Source organism: Carassius auratus, chromosome 1 (assembly GCF_003368295.1).
Source record: "Carassius auratus strain Wakin chromosome 1, ASM336829v1, whole genome shotgun sequence".
NCBI lineage: Eukaryota > Metazoa > Chordata > Actinopteri > Cypriniformes > Cyprinidae > Carassius > Carassius auratus.
Genome location: NC_039243.1, coordinates 8,340,872 through 8,363,059, shown reverse-complemented (window position 1 = coordinate 8,363,059; position 22,188 = coordinate 8,340,872). Strand labels below are relative to the sequence as shown.

Here is a 22,188-nt window from a genome sequence, read left to right as displayed (position 1 = left end):
AGTCTATTAGCCAGCAGCTGTGAGCACCGACGTATCAGAGACAAAACACACTTCAACCATGCATTTTAAAGGACATTCAACAAAAGACAACAGATAAATGATCAAGAACACTTTATTTTTTTAAAGTCAGTTAAACAAAAAGTCAGTGAAACGGGAATAAAGGTTTAATTTGAACATGTTAATTCAGTAGGTAATAAAGGTTTCCTCAACAGAGCACAAATTGAACGTCTTCCTCATCAAACACACCTGACTCAACTCATCAGCTCATCAGTCCAGACCTCAGATGGGCTTCAGATAAAGGAAGACATCTAACAGTGTTTACAAATGACCTTCAAACCAAATCTTGCAGGTCATAAGTTAGATACAGTAGAAAAATATTCTAATAGTTTAATTTGTCCATTCCTTCCACATAAACAAGGGAAAACTTAACACAATCTTCATCTTTTTGTTTTATAAAATATGCATTACAAATAAAATAGTGTTTTGTACATAAATTTACTTTGAAAACATGGGGGTGTCATCGCTTTTACAGTTGACTGTACTATACGGTGTAAATTCAGCATTAATAAAGTTAATAAAAATAGACAGCAACTGTGCAGATATTAAATGAGTTTGAGGGAAATTAATACAGGGGAAATATTTCTTGCTAAGTAGTGTGTGTAGTATTTCAGGTCTTTATGGAGTGGTGTAAAAGTAGAAACAGACACTCGAAGGCAGCCCCATCATCTGAGCACTTCACCAGCTCTGAAATAACAGATGTCACATAGATATTAATATATTTAAAGGAGTAGATCATTCAAAAATGAAGATTTGCTGAAAACAGGTCATCCAAGATGTAGGTGAGTTTGTTTGTTACCAGGAACAGATCTGGAGGAAAGTAGGCCACAGCAAAATCCACAAACTTGTTTATTTAAAACTGGTTTTGCTTGTATACGGTGCTTGACCGGTGCATATTTCTCTCCTGACTCAGACAAGATGACTTTTTCACCAAACAATATGGATTATGGACCAGTTTGAAGGAATAAACCTCTCAATGATGGATTTGTTTCATACAAACACACAGGTTTTCACTTCACAAGAAAACTTTTTCTGGATTATTGGGATGTTTTTATCAGCTGTTTGGACTCTCATTCTGACGGCACCCATTCACTGCAGAGCATCCATTGGTGAGCAAGTGATGCAATGCTACATTGAAGAAACACTCGTATCCATCTTGGATGGCCTCATAAATTTGAAAACGATTATGACTGTGTAAGCGTTTACTAAATGCATCTAGGGTGCTTTAGAAGGACGGGAGTTTGTTGGTAACCTATGTGTGATCAGACAGGAGTTGTTCAGAGGAGGCCGCAGGACTTGGGCGGCCGGAAGGGGTTGTCGCTGGACGGCACACCCAACAGCAGCGGGTCTTTATGGGCGTTCTGCAGGCAGAAGTTCTTCAGGTCTGTGGCAGCTTGAGAAACCTACAGAGATTACAATTAAGACCACATAACAATATGCATTAAGTGCACACTCCCGAGTTTTATTCCTGTATATATTTTGAAAGTGTTTACAGAGGGGTTGAAAAGAAGGAGTCTGAACCTGAAATTATGAAGCATATTTAATACACAATTTGTGTCTTAATGTACTGTGATCAATCAACAAGTTTTTTTTTTTTTTAACCTATTCACTTGTAGTATCTTGCCCTACATTGGTTGAAATTAGCTTTTCTATATGTTCTGATTGCTTCTGAGCATTGAACAAATGTAGATCTGTTTCTTTCAGACAACAGTGGCATGATTAATCTATAGTTCCGGTATATTGGGTAACACAACTACCAAACATTGCATTAATAGTGAAATTTATTGCACAGTATTCTAAATAAAAAAGAAAAAGAAAAAGAAAAAAAAATAGCATTTTTATATTAAGGGGTCTTTAGAGTCCCGTTTGTCTTTTTGTTCGGGGTCAGCAACGCACGCAAAAAAATAATTAAATAAAAAAAAGTTTAGTTTGGACACACACCAAAGTTTCACCATTGTCTTTAAAGTAATATGTTCCACAATATTGAAATAAAATCTGACCCCATCACTGTACAACAGCGGTCCTTCTTTGTTTGCATATATTTGCATTATTAATGAGCATGGTGAACAACATCTAACAGTTGTTTGAACTTTACGCCTAAAATACGCTTCTGGCAGTGTAAGACTAGTATTAAACACTTTAAACGCATCTCGGAAAAGCCGAGACTTAAAAAACTGAAACTATTAACCTAATGTTACACGCGAGTTAAAACGCGTTTTGATTGTTTTGTCAACAATGGTTAGCGTTAGCACTAGCAGTAACTCAACCCGGCTAAACTCATTCATAAACTCTTAAAACCCAACACTCGTACAGGTTTACTGTTGAAGTCGACATACGTACGTTAATTCGTCGTATTTTGGCCTCCAGACTGAGCTGTTTGACGGCTCTCTGCGCCCCAGCCACACTGCTGCTGCTCGCGTTATTGTTGGACATGATGCCTGACGGACTCCGGTCCCGAGAGAGCTCGCGCAAGTTCGGATGAACGTGACGTTACTGTACAGGCGTACTGTACACATACTGTATACGCGTTTAAGAGCATCTATAAACACATATAATATGTTTGACGTTTTTTAACATTAAATATAGAATACTAAATCTACTTTTTACTTTATACCGTTTTACAAACGGAGGTTTTGTCAGATTTAACTCACTTCAAGTGACACACTTCAAAGATAAGTATCTGAACGCAGTGTCTCGGAGACTGTGGAACCTAACTGCTTCAACTCTTTTTTACAAGTCTAAAAGAAATTATATAAACAGTAAGTGTGTTGTTATTATTATATCATCTTTCATGTTCTCTTGAGAATTAAATTATGTTCCAGGCAAACACACGACATTGTGACATACACTATCATAAAAAAAAGAGTAACTTGTCAAAAGTATTTTTTCAAAAAGTAACTTTTCCTTCTTTATCACTTCCAACAAATGCAGTCTACTCATTTTTAGAAAATATTCAAGTCCTTGTCAAAAACCCTGGGAAATGTTTCCATAAGATTGAGCTAATATTTGGTCCCTTTAGAGCAGCTGTACTTTCCATAGTTATGTCACTTTAAGCTTGACCAGCATTTTTTCTTTTCTCTAGACAGAGAGCATATCAAATTCTCTCCGTGGTTTCACAAGGGAAGAGGATGTACGTTATTCTAGTCTTAGTACATCTTGTTTCACCACAGTGTCTGAACTTCTACTTTAATGTTCGTCAGTATCATGGTAATGTATTTCATTTTAAATCATGTTTAGTTTAAATGACTGAGATGTTTTTTTTTCCCTTACATTATTCTTAACTCGTTGAAGTTACTCTTAACACTGCACTGTATTTTAGCACAAGACTTATAGTAGTAAAGAAAAGCCTGGTCATTTATGTTCAGTTTAAGTCAAGCAATGATAAGAACAAGGCTGGAAACATGCTTTAATTAAGCGTTTCTGTAAAAGGTTAAGGAATAATGACTACTGAATACATAATAATAACTAGTTTGAATTTTCACAGTGAAGAAAGATCAGATATTTTATGGAGGTTTTGCATGATAAGTCTCATGTGTTGCAGGTGTGTCCCGCTCTACTGCCTCAGTACTTCGTCTGGATCTCTCTGATGGCAAAAGGTAACATATCTGTGTGATGTGGTGATGTATTAAACAGCAGTCTTTACCGAAGACCGTTTTCTGATAAGCAGAAAACAAAGTTGCTTTACTGGCAACACATTTGCTTAAAACAACTTCTCTTAAAGCATCCTGTGTCTCTGCAGTTAAAGGGGGGGGGGGGTGAAATGCTCATTTTTACTCAATATCCTGTTAATCTTGAGTAACTATAGAGTAGTACTGCATCCTTCATAACTCCAAAAAGTCTTTAGTTTTATTATATTCATAAGAGAAAGATAGTCTGTGCCGATTCTTCCCGGAAAAACACGAGCCGCTGGAGGCGTGACGTGTGGGCGGAGCTAAAGAATCACGAGCGCCAGTAGGCTTTTGAGTTGAGAGCATGTGGAAGCTGTGACATTACCGTGAGGAAAAACAAACCAAAACAAACCATGGCTTACAGTCAGATTCAGCGTATATTTATGATCCAGAATCAGATCCAGAGGCTGAAATTTAACAAGAGCAGCATCAGCAACGACGTCTCTATGTGGTATTTACTGAAACTGTATATATTTGCTTAGTGGTTTTGGAAAATGACTAAGTTCCACTTTGTCTTCTTTTTATTTATTATTATTATTTTTTTTTAAGCTGTACATGTGGAAAGTGCAGTTTGATTACAACATCGCATGTTGTTTACTTGATGTGCTTACGCGCCGATAGCTAAGTTAACAACACAGAGATATTTGAAGCAGTTTTACTCATCGCCTGCGGTTCCAACACACGATCGTGACCCTTTTCCGTTGGGATTGCATTATCCTTAAGAAATAAACGATGTGCAAATCCGTCGTCAAACTGGGCCTTGCTTGTAAAACAAGCATCTTCGAAATGGAAACAAACAAAAACACTTGCACAACTCCGTTGATGCTCTGTAAAAATAAACTCCATCCACTGGTCCCTTAATGCTGTTTTTTCTTTGGTAATCTGTGCAGGGTTGTCTTGCCCTGGCAACCAAAAACACACTTCTTTTGTGACATTTCGGGACGCTCTCGCTCTGATCAGTGAAGTCTGTTGTGCTCTCAGTGCTCTGCTATACGGGAGCGCGCGCTCTTCCGGCAGACGTGCCTTAGGACCCATATAAGGAAATTCCGCTCCATCTAACGTCACACAGAGCCATACTCGAAAAAAACTTTCCGAAACTTGTGACAAACCGGAAGGAGTATTTTTTGGAACAGAAATACTCCTTCAAACGTACAACTTAATTTTTGAAACTTTGTCCATGTTTAGCATGGGAATCCAACTCTTTAACAGTGTAAAAAACTCAGTATGCATGAAATAGCATTTCACCCCCCCTTTAAGAACAAACTTTCACACCTTGCAGTGCACTGTATACTGAAACAGTCGTCTTCTGGACCCTTTATTTTTAAGAGTGCATGTTTGGTTTTAAGGCTCATCATGGAACAATATAATGGCAATTAAGAAAAGCAAAGCAGCATTTCTGCATGCATTCTTGTGTATTGCAGGTGTGCAGAATGAGGTGACTCATATCGTCAGCAGAATGTGTGTGGTTCGGCAGTCGACGGTGCTCATTCCCTGCAAACACACTTCTCCGAGCGAGCAGGTAAGAGCAGCCGAATGGCTCTATGAGAAATCACCAGAGCAGAAGGTCAGGGTCTCTCAGGACCCCGCGTTTGAAGGCCGTGTGGAGTCTGTGCATCCTGACGCGGGAAACTGCTCGCTGCTGCTGAGGGACGTGAGAAAGAGTGACGCGGGCATCTTCCGGTTTGTGCTCAGCACTGCTTCCGGACGAAACTGGACAAACAGTCAGGGAATCCAGCTAGAAGTAACAGGTGAGTGAAAGGTGTGAATAAAGACCTTTTACATCTCAGTGTGAGCGCTGCAGTTGAACTGTTTATACAGTATTCATTTAAGAATCAAGCACTAAACGTATTGGGTTGCTCAAAACTGCGCTTCGGATGAACAACATTTAAATAATAGGCGAGAGTACATGACAAGGCCATCGTCACTGTCTATCTTAAAGGATAAAACTATAAAAAATATGGCTCATCACTGATTTTTCTGGAGCTAAGCCATGAACTAGACAAACGGTCAACATGCTCTCAACCGGTAAATGATTTCTTTAAAATGTCTATTGTTTTTAACTTTCAAACTGTAACTGGTTTCTTACCAGTCATGCATTTTTCTCTTTTCAGTTTAAGAGTAAGTGCGACGAGCTCTGTTCAGTTAAGGAGACCTCTTTTCCCATCTCCACTGAGTTAGTAACAAAGATGTTGAATTTATTGTTAACATTTTCTTTTTTATTAATATTACTTGGGTTTATATATAAACATAACATTGTGGAGTGCTCAGATACTACTTTTGGCCTACATAAATATAACAGTTTTTACATAAACAAATGTAAGGAAGTGTCCTCGTCATCTATTTAGAGAGAAACTGTCAGGGTTTGCAAGGGAGGAACTCAAGTGCAGACAGGATTCAACACAAAAGGGTTTATTAAATACAAAAAGGGAAAACAAAAACCCACGAGGGGGAAAACAAGGGCTAGGGTAAGGACTAAATAACCAAACAAGACAGGGCTGACCAGATAAAGACACTAAACACTAACTATAAACAAACACTCACGGTATACAGGATACAATCACAGTCACCAGTGTGGAACACATCTGAGAAGCACATAAGTAACACAATGAACCGACGCAAGACAGAACACACTAGGAGATCTAAATAGGGGTACTAATCAAGACACGACAGGTGTTACAGATAGGACAATCAAGACACGACTAGGTTAACAAGGGGGGCGGGGCAAGGGAACGAGACAACACAAGCACATGGCCCAAAGACAAGGCCATGCGCTTGTACACAAAACATGGGTCTGTCATGATCCTGCCTCAAGACTAGGAAAAATCAAGGACACGAGGGCAGAATCATGACAGAACCCCTCCCTTAAGGAGCGGCTTCCAGACGCTCCTCAAGGGAACATCAAACACGGGACACGACTGACATGACAGACTGGGACACAGACACAAACCAACAGGACATGACAAATAATAACAAAGGCAGACATGAATACACGACGGCAGGGTTAGGGTGACAAATCAAAAAAAACAAACAGGGAAGGGGAGGAGGCGGGACCACAAAGTTCATGGGGGACAGACCAGGGTGAGTGGGTGGGGCAGGAGTTTTAGGAGGACAGGACGAAGGCTGACGACGGGGGGTACGGGCAGGTCTGGGTGGTGAGGGGCGGGGAGGGGTCTCGGGACAACTGACAGGGGACATGATAGGAGCAGACAAGGGACGCGGGGCAACACTTACGGGCCGCGGGGCAAGACTTACGGGACGCGGGGAGACGACAGCTGGACACGGGGGGACAACATCTACTGGACACGGGACGACAACATCTACTGGACACGGGACATCTACGGGACACGGGGCAACATCTACTGGACACGGGGGGACAACAGGACACGGGACATCTACGGGACACGGGGCCACATCAACAGGATACATGACTTCATCAGCAGGACACGGGGCAACACTCACGGGACACGGGGAGACGACATCTACGGGACACGGGGAGACGACATCAGGACACTCGGGATTTCTGGGGACAGGGTCTGAGGACAAGACAGGACTGACGGGGACTTCTAGGATACGGACAAGACTAGACAAATAATCAGAAAAGACTTTAGCCGCTAAGACAATTGGCATCTCCTTACGAGATGAGATACACTGAACTAAAGTCTTTGCTGCAGAGTCGGCCGCGGCACTCTCCTGCGCTCTCACGACTGCCGACTTGCATACTGCCCTCTTCTTTGCCGGCTCGGGCACGCCAGCGCTCACCGCTGCTGGCTCGGACACGCTCACCGCTGCTGGCTCGGGCACACCAGCTCTCACCGCTGCTGGCACGGGCACGCCAGCTCTCACCGCTGCTGGCTCGGGCACGCTCACCGCTGCTGGGTCGGGCACGCCAGCGCTCTCCGCTGCTGGCACGGGAACGCCCACCGCTGCTGGCACGGGCACGCCAGCGCTCTCCGCTGCTGGCACGGGCACGCCAGCGCTCTCCGCTGCTGGCACGGGCACGCCAGCGCTCTCCGCTGCTGGCACGGGCACGCCAGCGCTCTCCGCTGCTGGCACGGGCACGCCAGCGCTCTCCGCTGCTGGCACGGGAGGAGACAGGGTCACAGGACCGGCAGGCCCCCTCTTCCTCCTCTCCCTCCTTGGGCGCGGTGCAGAGGCCACAGCTGGGTCAGAGGCGGGTTGGAGGAGTTCGGTCTCTGGCAGGGCTGACTCCGACGATTCTGAGGCAGACTCCCACGATAACCGTCTCCCTCGCTTCCCGGGGAGACCGACGGGTGTGGGAGGCACCTCAGGACTCGGTGAGGGATGTGCCTGATCCCCCAGAGTGGCCACGGCCAGGATACGACCCTCTGGAACCGTTGGCAGCTGGGTAGGTGGGGACCTCTGGGGCTCCTCCTCTCGCCTGCTCGCTCCGGAACGACCTCCCCTGGTCCCCCGGAACACCACAAGGCGAGAGCCCTCAAAACAACCTCGCTTGCTGGCTGACAACATCCAGTATTGCCTCCTGTCTGCTGAGTTCCCTTTTGGTCGGTTCATTCTGTCAGGGTTTGCAAGGGAGGAACTCAAGTGCAGACAGGATTCAACACAAAAGGGTTTATTAAATACAAAAAGGGAAAACAAAAACCCACGAGGGGGAAAACAAGGGCTAGGGTAAGGACTAAATAACCAAACAAGACAGGGCTGACCAGATAAAGACACTAAACACTAACTATAAACAAACACTCACGGTATACAGGATACAATCACAGTCACCAGTGTGGAACACATCTGAGAAGCACATAAGTAACACAATGAACCGACGCAAGACAGAACACACTAGGAGATCTAAATAGGGGTACTAATCAAGACACGACAGGTGTTACAGATAGGACAATCAAGACACGACTAGGTTAACAAGGGGGGCGGGGCAAGGGAACGAGACAACACAAGCACATGGCCCAAAGACAAGGCCATGCGCTTGTACACAAAACATGGGTCTGTCATGATCCTGCCTCAAGACTAGGAAAAATCAAGGACACGAGGGCAGAATCATGACAGAAACTGCCACTCAATCACACCAAAATACACACAATGATAAACTTACAGGCAGAGGATCGTGAAAATACAGCATTTCACTTGCTCTTCATTTCACTATTTCCTGTTTCTGTTTTACTTTAAGTATTTATATATGTTCAGTGTCAATTATTAATGTATATATATACACTGTCAAAGCATGGTTCTTTAGGGAACCCTATAAAAAGGGTTCTATTTAGCACCAAAGAGGGTTCTGCTATTGTCAGAAGCTGAAAAAGCCTTTTCTGGTGCTGTTTAGAACCATTTTTTTTTAAGTGTACTTATTTGTAGTTTTCTTCTTCAACCAGTCAGGGGCCAAAAGGAACATAGTGTAGCTGTAAGAAGTCTCTGAAGAAAGATATTTATATTTACACTGACGCCTAAGGCAGATGTTTATATCTAAAGTAACTTACAGTGCATTGCATTACATTCTCATCCCCTACAGTACATTAATGCATTACTCTCTAAAAAGTAACTGTTACTTAATTACTGTTGATGGAAAGTAATGCATTGCATAGAGAGCGCAGCTCAAACAAACATTTCTGGATCACATGAAGAACTGAGGGACGCAGGGGAAGGCGGCTAAACACTCTTCAGCAATAAAACAAATCTTTTTGCTTATTAATATGGATGAATTGGATCATCAAAGGTCAGCAGCAAAGACATTTGATAAAATGCCATTAAATACATGAAGGTATTTTTGTGTGTATTTAACATTTATTTCCTGCACTTATGATTTCTCTCTGTGTATGGGAAAGAATAGGAAGACAAAGTAACTTCCATTACTAATTTGAAAAAGTAATTCAAATATTTTGTTGTAAATGAAAAAGTAATGAGCTACTAGTAACTTAAAAAGTAATCTGATTACACCGAACACTTATCAAGGACTTGTTTCTGGTCCAGATGCGGAGCTGGAAGTAAAGACCGAGTCTGATGTGGTGATGGAGGGAGACATGATCATGTTTGTCTGTGGTTCATGCATCCCGTCCATGACTGTACCAACCTACATTTGGATGAAAGAAGGGCAACTGCACAGTCAACTCCATGGGGAAAACATACTTGTTTTGGAGTCTGTTAAGCTGGAGGACGGAGGCCGATATTCCTGCAGCTTACGCGGTCATGAGGGACTGAGATCCACATCTGTTGAAGTCACTGTTAGACCCGGATGTAAGATACCTGAGAGCTTTACTTTGAAACATCTCACGTGTTCTTCATAATTAAATTACAGTTCTTCCACAGGGAAAAATGTAATGCTTACAAAGCCATTGCAGTGAACAGGTTTCGAGTTGATTACAACTGTGTATGTTTTCCTGATTTTCATTTCACACTTGTTTGACTGAATTTGATGTATAAGTGAACAATAGTGCAAGAACTGAGAACAGATCCTCTAGTGTGTTTTGTGACTGATGATCATGAATGTCATTTCTTTTATATTTTAGATGCGGCTGAAGAAAGCCGCTCATCTCTGATCGGGGTCGCGATCTCTGCAGCTGTTGTCCTGATGGCTGTGATTCTGATGGTCTTCATCGGGCTCTTGATCAGAAGGTGAAGGAGACTCTGTGTCTGAACTGTTAGAAAGATTCAGAGTCAGTTTGTGTTGATGTTCATTTCTTCTCCTCTCTCAGGAAACGAGCGACTCCATCAGAAGAGCAAAACCCCAGAGGATCAGCACACAGTAAGACGGTGTGTAGATCTCCTCATGTCTCTTCTCATCTGTGTCTGTCAGTTCTGGAGGGAGAATTAATCTCTCATCATTGTGTGTCATCAGCCGGGGGCTCCTGAGGACACCTACATGACCCTTGACCCCAAGTCCAGATGTTCTGAATACGACACACTGGACGTGAGTTACTCTGCTGTTACTGTTCATCATCTGGATGTTTAACATCAGATCTTATTAGTGATGAATATGTTCACTTCTTCTCCAGAACATGAAGAGATCCAGTGAAAACACAGACGACCCCGAAGCTCAGGAGGCTGCGTATGACGACATTGACAACTGATTAGTTCATGATATGACTCTTTTTTTAAATTATTGATATTCTCCTATAGATTCACGTATAACTTTGTTAAGATTTCCACTCTCCCTGGCTTTGAATTAAACATGTTACTCTTTATAGTGTTACTCGCAGTGTTACACCCAGATCAACATGAAAACAAATCACTCATATTTAGCCTGTAAAGAAATCTAGATTTAGTCAGCAAGTTGCTACCTAAGCAGAAAGAAAGAGGAAGATTAAATCAGATTTCAAGAAGCGTTATGCATAAAGGTTTATGATGTCAAAATTATGCATGCACAAAAAAAGCCAGTAACATGGATTAAGAAAATGAATGAACTGTGATTTCATGTCGACTATGTAATAATAAATGCATTGCAGTTACATCTACCTGCCTCCAGATGTCTGGTCAGATGTGAGGGAGAAAGAGTACATTGTAAAACAAATAAAGTTTACCTTATTTTTATATTTTTTTGTTAATCTGAATTTGACTTTGTATTTATGTTGCATTTCTGGAGTGGTTTTGTAGTTTGAGGTTGTGTTGATGAGTATTTACTCAAGATATCTGATGGAAATTTTTACTCACAGATGCTTGTCACTGAAGAAGTTGCATGATGCTCACAACTTTTTTAACAGCAGCACTAAAATATATAAAAAAGAGGAAGCATCACAACGACATTCAGAAGTGTTGTGTTCATCAGTGGATGTGAGTATTTAGTATATATTTCAGTAGTATTTCAGTGCTCTCTCATTAGAAAAAGGTCTATTATGTGCTCTCTATGCATTTTCTGTTCTCTTTTGTCTTGACACGCCATCTTGAAAACAAGGTGCTTGTGTGTCATTCAAGAAGTTCACATATAGCGTATATTTATGTTGAATCTACATTAGTGTCATGTGACTGGAGGAGGCGCATCTTTCACTCACACAGAGGAAATACAGACAGGAAATGACAACATCGAGACAAAGTTTCCCACTGTCCAGTTTGATCAGCTATTATTATAAATATGAGCCCTGCAGGTTACAGTGAATCAAGGTAAGACAGCTGATGAGTTATTTCGTATTAGTCAAATTATTTCCTATTTCTTTTTTTAATTTATTGTATTTGCCTTTATCATTTGGTGATGACTCTTTAGCATTAAAGGTTCTTCATATCAGTAGTGTGAGTTATAATACTTGTTTTTGTGATTCACTGTCTTGTCTGAACAATGTGCTTAAAGAGTTTTCTTAGAAAGTGAAGTATAGTTCACTGAGTGTACTTTAGTCTCGCCGCTGTAAGAGCTGCACAAACAAGGTCCGCAGAACTGAGAAATGCTAATACTTGCTATTTTCGTTCAGAGGGTGGAAAACCACAGTTGCAATCTTTTTGGTGTAGTCTGCTAGTCATGTCAAACTGGTCACAAAGTGTCTATGACATTTAGATTCACACTATCTGATGGCAAGATGTGTAACAACATTTTACAATAAGAGTAAATAAATAAAGATTGTTATGTTTCTATGAGGGTGCTCTTCTGCTCTGTGAGAGGACATGGTCGGTTCACTTAGTTTTGTTGTGGCCACGAAATAATAATGAAAAAAAAAATTATTATTTTTTTCTCTAAATATTTAGCTACACTTTTAAATATTTAGCAATAACATTTAGATATAAGATTAACATTTATGATTTGGACTTAGCATTTACATTTAGATTTAAAATGAAGATTTAGATAAAACATTTAGATTTACCTTTAATAATTTATTGTAATATAGTCATATAGTAAAAAAATTAAAAATAGATATTAAATTTAATTATTACAAATATTTTTTAAATAGTAAAAATATTGCATAAAGCAATTTTTTTTAGTAAATCTTGCACAAATGTATTTGTTTTGTAGTTAAATCTGACCAGTTTTTCTTACACATTTTATTTTACAAACAGCGCCCCATCAGAAAGTTTCATTTGTAAATGAAAACACAATAAGGTAATCATCTGACAATTATGCCTATAAAGTTTTGACAAGACCTGATGATAAATGAGCATATTGTGTTTCTATTAATCTATTCATTCATTCATTCATTATTATAACAGTTATTCATTCAATTTATTATTTATTCATGATAAACTTTGTAGTGGCCCCTCTGATATTAGTTTATTTCTTCCTCTCAATGAGCACCATGCAACACATGAACACTGTGAAAACTACAGAATAAACAGAAGAAATACTACATGCTTCTATGTAGTTTCACAAATAATTTGCACATAAGTCATGTTCACATATTAATCATGTTTACATCCAATACAAATCATTTTAACAAATAACCAATATGAAATATGAAATATGTTTTTAAGCTTTCAGGACAAATTAAATATCACATGATTGAATAATGAAATATTTTCTATAATAAATAATATAATAATTTTGTAAGTCAAAATAAAATATGAATGAATCCATCTCTGATAATCCCGGGTTGCTATGGTCACGCAGGTTTGTTTACGCATTAAGCTCGTGACAGTTTCCTCAACATTACATCTGGAGGCCACAGCATGAGGATGTCATTACCTCGACAAAATGATCATGTGGCCACGACAAAACAAAGTGAACCGATCATGTCCTCTCACAGACACCGTACTTAAGGGATCCCTCAGCACCTCTGTTTCTTTTCCTTTATCTCGCATCTAACATGATATGCTCAGAGATTTGTTACACTCAGATTATTGAAGATAGATTATACTATTTACACTATGATATATTCATTTACTTGTTTATTATAAAAGTTGGCTGCATTTCTTTCAAATTTAATCTAGAATTTGTGTCTTGTATCCAGCATGTTACTAAATAAAAATACTCTTTCTTTATCACTCTTTGTCTTCCTGGCTCTCTGCATCAAATATAAACTGATTGATTGGTTACTAAATGATCAGAATGCATTTGTCTGAAACCATAGACTTCAATCTCATATATTTGAAACTTTAATCATTTTCTCAATGTTTTTCAGAATGTTTTGTCTTTTCTCTCTGGTTTCTCTGCTTCTGATTCCTGGTGAGTCTGTCACAAATTATTTTGTTTTAAGTTGTTTTGCTCAGGAGATGAGACTGTTACAAACATGTCCACAATGCCCAGTTTATATGCTACTCGTTTTATTTTGTGTTTGGATGCTTATAATAAATTGAAAGTAAAACTGAAGGGTAAAATTTCTGAGTTTAACAAACAATATATAAAGGCAATCAAAGCAATCAGAGAGACAGACAGTATGGGTACTTCAGAAGTTGATTGGAAATAAAAACACAAATATACTCTCCTTTTAAGAGATTAATATGCATTTAATCTGTATTTTCCTGTTTTATATTTCCCAGTGATCTGCAGCAAGGGATGGGAGGTTAATTACTCCAGTACGACAAAATGTGCTCTAAAGGGTTCAACAATAACTTTATTAGGCTCTTATAAACACCCAAATCATCTCACAGTGACAGAGATATTCTGGACTGTAAACCCATATAAAGGCAAGAGTATCAATCTGATGAATCATACAGATTACATAGACAGAGTTCAGTACTTCCAGAATAAAGAAAACAGAATGTTCTTTCTCAAACTCAGTAATGTGACACACACAGATGAAGGAATGTACTGCCTCAGAATCGTGACAGGTGTAGGAGATCAAAATTATCTGGGTTATCCTGGGCCTGAGCTCAAAGTGACAGGTACAGTCAAACTAATATTACACTCACAGATTAGACTCTGTTCTTTCATATGAATCATGAATCATGTTTTCTCCTTGATTTCAGATCTCAGAGTGGAGATTCCTGCAGAGATCATTGAGGGAGCATCACCTGTATTATTTTGTAAGACCACCTGTTACCTCTCAGATAAAACAAACTTCACCTGGTATAAAAATGGCAAGCGTTTATCAGACTCGATCGTCTCGGATCAGCTGTTGCTGTCGTCGGTCAGCAGAGATGATACGGGAAACTACAGCTGTGCACCGAGAGATCAGAAACATCTGTCGTCTCCTGCCGTCACTCTCAGCGTCAGATGTACATCAAGACTTGAGCTTCATATCAGACAACATTCAGTTCAGATTGATCAAATGAAGAACTGTCAGAAGTATTTTTATATTTTTCAGATCCTCCAAAGAGCGTCTCAGTGTCCATCAGTCCGTCTGGTGAAATAGTGGAGGGAGATTCAGTGACTCTGAGCTGCAGCAGTGACTCAAACCCTCCTGCTCTCATCTTCAGATGGTTTAAGGAGAACCAAAGCTCATCTGTTGGATCTGGACAGAGTCTCATCATCTCCAGCTTTAACTCCAGTCACAGCGGACGCTACTCTTGTGAGGCTCAGAATCAACATGGATCTCAGAGATCAGACTCTGTTTCAGTCGCTGTTGAAGGTGAGAAACATCTCTGTTGATCTCAGCTCGTCGTCTGAGTATGAAGAGTAATAGTTTTTCTTCCTCTGATCTGCACGGCTGAAGAAAGCCGCTCATCTCTGATCGGGGTCTCGGGGGGGATCTCTGCAGCTGTTGTCCTGATGGCTGTGATTCTGATGGTCTTCATCGGGCTCTTGATCAGAAGGTGAAGGAGACTCTGTGTCTGAACTGTTAGAAAGATTCAGAGTCAGTTTGTGTTGATGTTCATTTCTTCTCCTCTCTCAGGAAACGAGCGACTCCATCAGAAGAGCAAAACCCCAGAGGATCAGCACACAGTAAGACGGTGTGTAGATCTCCTCATGTCTCTTCTCATCTGTGTCTGTCAGTTCTGGAGGGAGAATTAATCTCTCATCATTGTGTGTCATCAGCCGGGGGCTCCTGAGGACACCTACATGACCCTTGACCCCAAGTCCAGATCTTCTGAATACGACACACTGGACGTGAGTTACTCTGCTGTTACTGTTCATCATCTGGATGTTTAACATCAGATCTTATTAGTGATGAATATGTTCACTTCTTCTCCAGAACATGAAGAGATCCAGTGAAAACACAGACGACCCCGAAGCTCAGGATCCTACATATTATAACTCTGACAAATGATTAATCCACAATTTGACATTTTTTTTAAATAATTAATTTTCTAATTTTAGAATTAAATATGTTGTTATTTGCTTTTGTGCTTCTAAAAACACAATTTTCCCTCATTTCTTGTAATCTGTGTGATTTTGCAAACTTGTAGAAGTTCAGAATAAGCTGATTTTACAGGTTAGAAAGTTACAGTAGATAGTCAGAAATTAAAAGAAATATTTTCATATTTTCAAAATATGATTTGTCATGATGAGGTGGTGTTAAATTGTTGTAATTATGGTGGCTCCAAACACCAAAGCCTTATTTTATTTTATTTACTTTTTGCGTTGCTTTGATAAATGCACAGTGTTTGCATTTTTAACTGCGGACTGCTTGGATTTTGGCATCTTAATTGTGACTTTACCTGCATTTTATCTTTAACTTGGCTTAGTTTAGTTTTTTACTTGACTTGGAGTTTTTAGAATGTTATTGTTTTAGACAATAAAATATTTTAATATGTCGTTTGTTTTGTTTTTTTAACATGTTTTCCTCTCTCTCTTTTTTTTTTTTTTTTTTACCAGTGATTAACACAAATATGTAGGCTACCAATACTATTATTTTAAACAGAAAAACAGGGAATCTAGATTTCTTCAGTCACACGCACTGTTCTGTAGATGTATGGTCAGGTCGATGAGCTGCAGAGGTGTGAGGAGCGGCGCTGTCCGTGGTGCTGATCACTCACTCATCAACTCTCCTCAGAGTCTCCTTGAAGTCAATAAACCTGTTTGAACAGAAGGAAGGTGCAATGCATAAATAAATTTAAAAAATGCAATAAATACAGTTATCCACAATTCATTTGTTTGCATTTCACTCCGCGTTAATTTGGCATGTCTAGAGTTATTTATTGAAGCGGTGTTCAATATGTAATCAAGAAGTCTTTTACAAACTAATTTTCACAGATGCTTGTCACTGAACGTGTTGCATGCTGCACACAACTTTTGCAACAGCAGTACTAACATGGAAAGAAAAAGGGAAGCGACAGAGGGTGGCACAGAAGTGTGGTGTTCATCAGTGGGTGGCACAGCTGTGATTCAGTAGTATTTCAGTGTTCTTTCATTAGAGGAAAAATCTCACATAGCTCGTGTTTGCGTAGAATCTGCTTTAGTGTTGCGTGGTTTGAGCAGGAGCATTTTTCACTCTCACAGAGGAAATGAAGAGAGAAAGTGAAGGATAAAGCAAGCCTGAAGTCTCGTAGACATTTGAAGACAAGGTAGTACAGTTCTTTATATTATTAAAATGGATTAACCCGCAGTTTCAGTACAGACTGACTGATTGCTGTTGTGAAAATAAACAGTAGGCCATCGTATGTATCTGTCTGAGACCATGCAAAGACACTTCAGTCTTATATCTGTGTAATTTCATCTTTCAGAATGTTTCATCTTTTCTCTCTGATTTCTCTGCTTGTGATTCCAGGTGAGTCTGAACCTAAAGCTTGTTTTATTTAAGGTTATTGTTACTAAACACACAAAATATTCCTGACTGATATGTTGATCTTGTTTTTTTTAATCTTTTGGCTGTTTACTGTAAGTTGAATGTGACACAACAGAGAATGAAATACATTTCAAAATCTATGTTTTCTTGTTTTATATTTTCCAGTGATTTGCAGGCAGGGTTGGCATGTTAAATACTCCAGTATGAAGAAATGTACTCTTAAGGGTTCAACAATACATTTATCAGGCACTTTTAAACACCCAGAAAATCTCACTGTGACACAGAGGTTTTTGACCATAAATGTTAGTGGTGAATCTATCAATGTGTTGAATCACACACATTACAGAGACAGAGTTAAGTTCTTCCAGAATACAGAAGGATTGTTCTTTCTCAAACTCAGTAATGTGACACACACAGATGAAGGAATGTACTGCCTCAGAATCCTGACGAATGTAGAAAAACAAAGATATCTGTTTCATCCTGGGCCTGAGCTCAAAGTGACAGGTACAGTCAAAACTATTTCACTTACAGATTTTACTCTGTTCTATGATATACATGTATATATATATATATATATATATATATATATATATATATATATATATATATATATATATATATATATATATATATATATATATATTTTTTTTTTTTCCTCCATGATTCAGATCTCAGAGTGGAGATTCCTGCAGAGATCATTGAGGGAGCATCACCTGTATTATTTTGTAAGACCACCTGTGACCTCTCAGATAAAACAAACTTCACCTGGTATAAAAATGGCAAGCGTTTATCAGACTCGATCGTCTCGGATCAGCTGTTGCTGTCGTCGGTCAGCAGAGATGATACGGGAAACTACAGCTGTGCACCGAGAGATCAGAAACATCTGTCGTCTCCTGCCGTCACTCTCAGCGTCAGATGTACGTCAAGACTTGAGCTTCATATCAGACAACATTCAGTTCAGACTCATCAAATGAAGGACTGGCAGAAGTATTTTTATATTTTTCAGATCCTCCAAAGAGCGTCTCAGTGTCCATCAGTCCGTCTGGTGTAATAGTGGAGGGAGATTCAGTGACTCTGATCTGCAGCAGTGACTCAAACCCTCCTGCTCTCATCTTCAGATGGTTTAAGGAGAACCAAAGCTCATCTGTTGGATCTGGACAGAGTTTCATCATCTCCAGCTTTAGCTCCAGTCACAGCGGACGCTACTCTTGTGAGGCTCAGAATCAACATGGATCTCAGAGATCAGACTCTGTTTCAGTCACTGTTGAAGGTGAGAAACATCTCTGTTGATCTCAGCTCGTCGTCTGAGTATGAAGAGTAATAGTTTTTCTTCCTCTGATCTGCACGGCTGAAGAAAGCCGCTCATCTCTGATCGGGGTCTCGGGGGGGATCTCTGCAGCTGTTGTCCTGATGGCTGTGATTCTGATGGTCTTCATCGGGCTCTTGATCAGAAGGTGAAGGAGACTCTGTGTCTGAACTGTTAGAAAGATTCAGAGTCAGTTTGTGTTGATGTTCATTTCTTCTCCTCTCTCAGGAAACGAGCGACTCCATCAGAAGAGCAAAACCCCAGAGGATCAGCACACAGTAAGACGGTGTGTAGATCTCCTCATGTCTCTTCTCATCTGTGTCTGTCAGTTCTGGAGGGAGAATTAATCTCTCATCATTGTGTGTCATCAGCCGGGGGCTCCTGAGGACACCTACATGACCCTTGACCCCAAGTCCAGATCTTCTGAATACGACACACTGGACGTGAGTTACTCTGCTGTTAATGTTCATCATGTGGATGTTTAACATCAGATCTTATTAGTGATGAATATGTTCACTTCTTCTCCAGAACATGAAGAGATCCAGTGAAAACACAGACGACCCTGAAGCTCAGGAGGCTGCGTATGAAGACATTGTTTAATAATGAGAATTAGTTATTTTTTCTGATTTAATTGGACAGTTTTAATTTGACATCTTCATTTAATTTAACAGTTCACTTGGCCCTCATTTTTAAAGATTTGCTGTTTGAAAATGAACAGTAATTCACTCTCCTTAACTTGTGCTGCTGTGATCACCTAGAATCTGCTCTGGTGTTGGGTTATTGTTTAAATTTTTCCACTTACAATTATTATTATTATTATTTTTTTTTTTGTGCAGCGTTCTATAGGTATATATAGGTATGCTAGGGCTGTTATAAATGTAAAAAAATAAAAAATGATTTGGGTTGGGGATAAATTAAACACAATCTGCTGTGACGTCATAGTCGTGTTGCACTGTGGTCTATGGAGCGGCCTGAAGTGTGCATATAAAGCAGACTATATAAATGCATATGAATGCAAACTTCTCTCGTCCACTTCACAGATTGTAATGAGCTTCAAGATGGCGTCAGGGATTCCTCCAGGGGAAGTGCTTAGGGAAGTTTGCAAGTGCGTGTCTAAAAGTGAACTTGGAACGCAGCCCATCGTCCACTTGATGAAGTTGTCTGCACTTCAAAATAGCAGCGGGGATTCCTTCGAGAGCATGTGCCCAGAGACATTTGTGAGTGCATGTCTAAAAGTGGAGTAGAACGCAGCCCAAGCTGTTTCTCAATTCCAAGAACTCAATGGATTTGTGTTCTCATGGAGAGCGGTGTTGCTACAGAATGCATTTTTGTGAGAGTTGAGATGCGCTGTGATCTTATTGATCAACTGAGAGTGCCAGAACATTATAAGGAGCGAAACACAATAAATAACATCACAAACTATGTCATATTAAATCATTTATTTCAATTTATTATAGACAATACTTTCATAGTATTTATATTATTCGTTTTACCATATATATTTGTAAAAGTGATTAGGTGCATGTATATTTAATGTTAGCTGTATTTTGTCAATGTAAAAATTATCAGTTCAAAATTGTACCAATAAAAAGTAGCACATGACAAACCTTTTTTCCCAGGTCTTTATCACTTTATTAAAATTATGCAAAACCAAATGACACTGTTTATTTTCACAAGAAGTTTAAAAGCTCACAGGGAACATCTTCTGTACATGTGTGGTTTATGCTTTAAAGAAAACATTTGAATACAATGTTTATAGAACGGTTTAAGAATAGTTTTTCATTTCAAATAACATTCCTATATTGTTAAATAAAAAAAAAAGATATCACATTTTAATTGTAACATTTCAAGGAAGTTTTGGGAATGTTTTTGAGGTAGCATACTGTACAATATTCTTAATGAAACATTGACACAATGTTTCATGATAACTTATGAAGAACATTATCATATAGCCACATTAGGAAAACATTGTAAGGATGTCGTTGAGGTACGAGATACCGAAATGTTTTTGTTTATTTATTTATTTAATAATGTTTTAGATAAAATGTTCTCAAAATGTGATGCATTAATAAAACTAAAACATTTTAACTCTATCATTTTGAGGATGTCGTTTAGGTAACAGATTGTACAATATCCTTAATAATATATTGGCATAATATTGCATAGTAACAAATGAAAAATATTTTCTCAGACACATTACGAAAACGCTATAAGAACAAAATTGAGGAAGGAGATGACGGAATGTTTTTTTTTTCTCTCAATAAAACATACTCACAATGTGATTAACAAAACTATTACATTTTAATTGCATCATTTTGAGGATGTTTTGAAGATGTTGTTTAGGCAACAGATGATACAATATTCTTAATAAAACGATGGCACACTGTTTCATGAGAACTAATGAAGAACATACTCCCAGCCACATTAGGTAAACGTTATAAAGATATCCTTGAGGTCTGAGATGACCGAATCCTTTTTTTATTCTCTATAAAACATGTGATGTGTTTACATCATTTTGAGGATGTTTTTGAGGTAACAGATAATATTCTCAGTAAAACATTGGCAAAATACTGCATAAAACTAAGGAAGAACGTTCTTTCTGTCACATTGGAAACATTATAATGACATCACCGAGGCTTGAGATGATGGAGGCATGTACATTCTGAGGTTCCCCAAAAAATCATCTCCAACTTTCAGAGTGATGTCCCTGTGACAGCGTTGCACAGGACAGATTCAGTGACTGCTGAACAGAACTGTATGAGAAAAGCCTGTGGCGGGTCGACTCTTGAGGGAATTCCTCTTGTATAACTCTGTAAAGAATGTATCTTTTGTATAATGCAATTGTTGTTGTAACAGTCATTTGATATTAAACTGACTAAAAAGAAACACGCACATCCCTTTTGTTTCTGATATAAATTATATTACTATAATTAAAAATCTTATTACTTGATTTATTTTGGTTAAATACTTTATGAAATATTGGGGTATAAATATAGCCACAAGCAATGTAAATTAATATAAAATTTTTACTTAGAAGTCAATATCAATCAGAATTGAGTGTTTGTAAAAACTTCTGACTGCGAACCAATGTAGATTTTGTTCAAATGATAAGGCAGAAATATATTGTTATTAACATTTTATAAAAATGTTATAGTGATGATACACAATTACAACTTAATGTAAGTAATGTAACTAGTAGTGTAACTAATCACTGCTGCCAGATGCCAGGAGTGTGTCTGTAATATTTTATTTAACAGAAATCACTTTAAAAAACTAGAACGAATGACTCGTTTGGACTACAGTGCATCTTTTCCAGGATTTGTGGTATCACAAAATACAGACGAATGAGACCTGGTTGAGCTGCACTAGAGAAGACAATTCTTACCAATATATAAGACACACGCTAGCTTACCCAAGGCAGACGAACTTAAGATTTGTTACAGTCATCAGGGTTTAAATCGCGCTCAAACTGGTTTGATTTTGACGCTATAGTCACAATGAAGCGCGCAGACGGCTATGGTAAGGGGCGTGGCATTTCCCGACCAGGCGCCGAGTGCTGTCAATCACAACACACACTGGCCCAGCTAACCAATCACAACACGTTGAGTAATGCAGAAGGCGGGCCTTCATTTGATACGGGAACTATTATATTTAT

At 39.2% G+C, this 22,188-nt stretch overlaps 4 protein-coding genes across 4 annotated transcripts; 3 read left to right on the top strand and 1 right to left on the bottom strand.

Moving 5' to 3' along the window:
• Positions 1-94: 94 nt before the first annotated feature.
• On the bottom strand, positions 95-2,554 carry LOC113053125 (guanine nucleotide-binding protein G(I)/G(S)/G(O) subunit gamma-10-like). The gene is made up of 3 exons (XM_026217926.1): positions 2,398-2,554; positions 1,310-1,460; positions 95-744 (listed from the first exon to the last, which is right to left on the bottom strand). The coding sequence occupies exons 1-2, from the start codon at positions 2,488-2,490 to the stop codon at positions 1,335-1,337; spliced, it is 219 nt and encodes a 72-aa protein (XP_026073711.1). The 5' UTR covers positions 2,491-2,554; the 3' UTR covers positions 95-744; positions 1,310-1,334.
• A 607-nt stretch (positions 2,555-3,161) lies between these two features.
• On the top strand, positions 3,162-11,158 carry LOC113051675 (uncharacterized). The gene is made up of 8 exons (XM_026215656.1): positions 3,162-3,264; positions 3,599-3,653; positions 5,147-5,473; positions 9,678-9,941; positions 10,214-10,319; positions 10,400-10,457; positions 10,543-10,614; positions 10,700-11,158. Exons 1-8 carry the CDS (start codon positions 3,247-3,249, stop codon positions 10,772-10,774), a joined length of 975 nt encoding a protein of 324 aa, XP_026071441.1. The 5' UTR covers positions 3,162-3,246; the 3' UTR covers positions 10,775-11,158.
• Positions 11,159-11,297: 139 nt separating this feature from the next.
• On the top strand, positions 11,298-16,212 carry LOC113050923 (B-cell receptor CD22-like). The gene is made up of 10 exons (XM_026214430.1): positions 11,298-11,474; positions 11,657-11,801; positions 13,742-13,785; positions 14,100-14,444; positions 14,529-14,777; positions 14,867-15,130; positions 15,215-15,314; positions 15,395-15,452; positions 15,538-15,609; positions 15,695-16,212. The coding sequence occupies exons 2-10, from the start codon at positions 11,773-11,775 to the stop codon at positions 15,767-15,769; spliced, it is 1,236 nt and encodes a 411-aa protein (XP_026070215.1). The 5' UTR covers positions 11,298-11,474; positions 11,657-11,772; the 3' UTR covers positions 15,770-16,212.
• Positions 16,213-17,409: 1,197 nt separating this feature from the next.
• On the top strand, positions 17,410-19,210 carry LOC113050983 (B-cell receptor CD22-like). Its single transcript, XM_026214565.1, has 7 exons — positions 17,410-17,731; positions 17,896-18,144; positions 18,234-18,497; positions 18,582-18,681; positions 18,762-18,819; positions 18,905-18,976; positions 19,062-19,210. The coding sequence occupies exons 1-7, from the start codon at positions 17,431-17,433 to the stop codon at positions 19,131-19,133; spliced, it is 1,116 nt and encodes a 371-aa protein (XP_026070350.1). The 5' UTR covers positions 17,410-17,430; the 3' UTR covers positions 19,134-19,210.
• Positions 19,211-22,188: the final 2,978 nt, after the last annotated feature.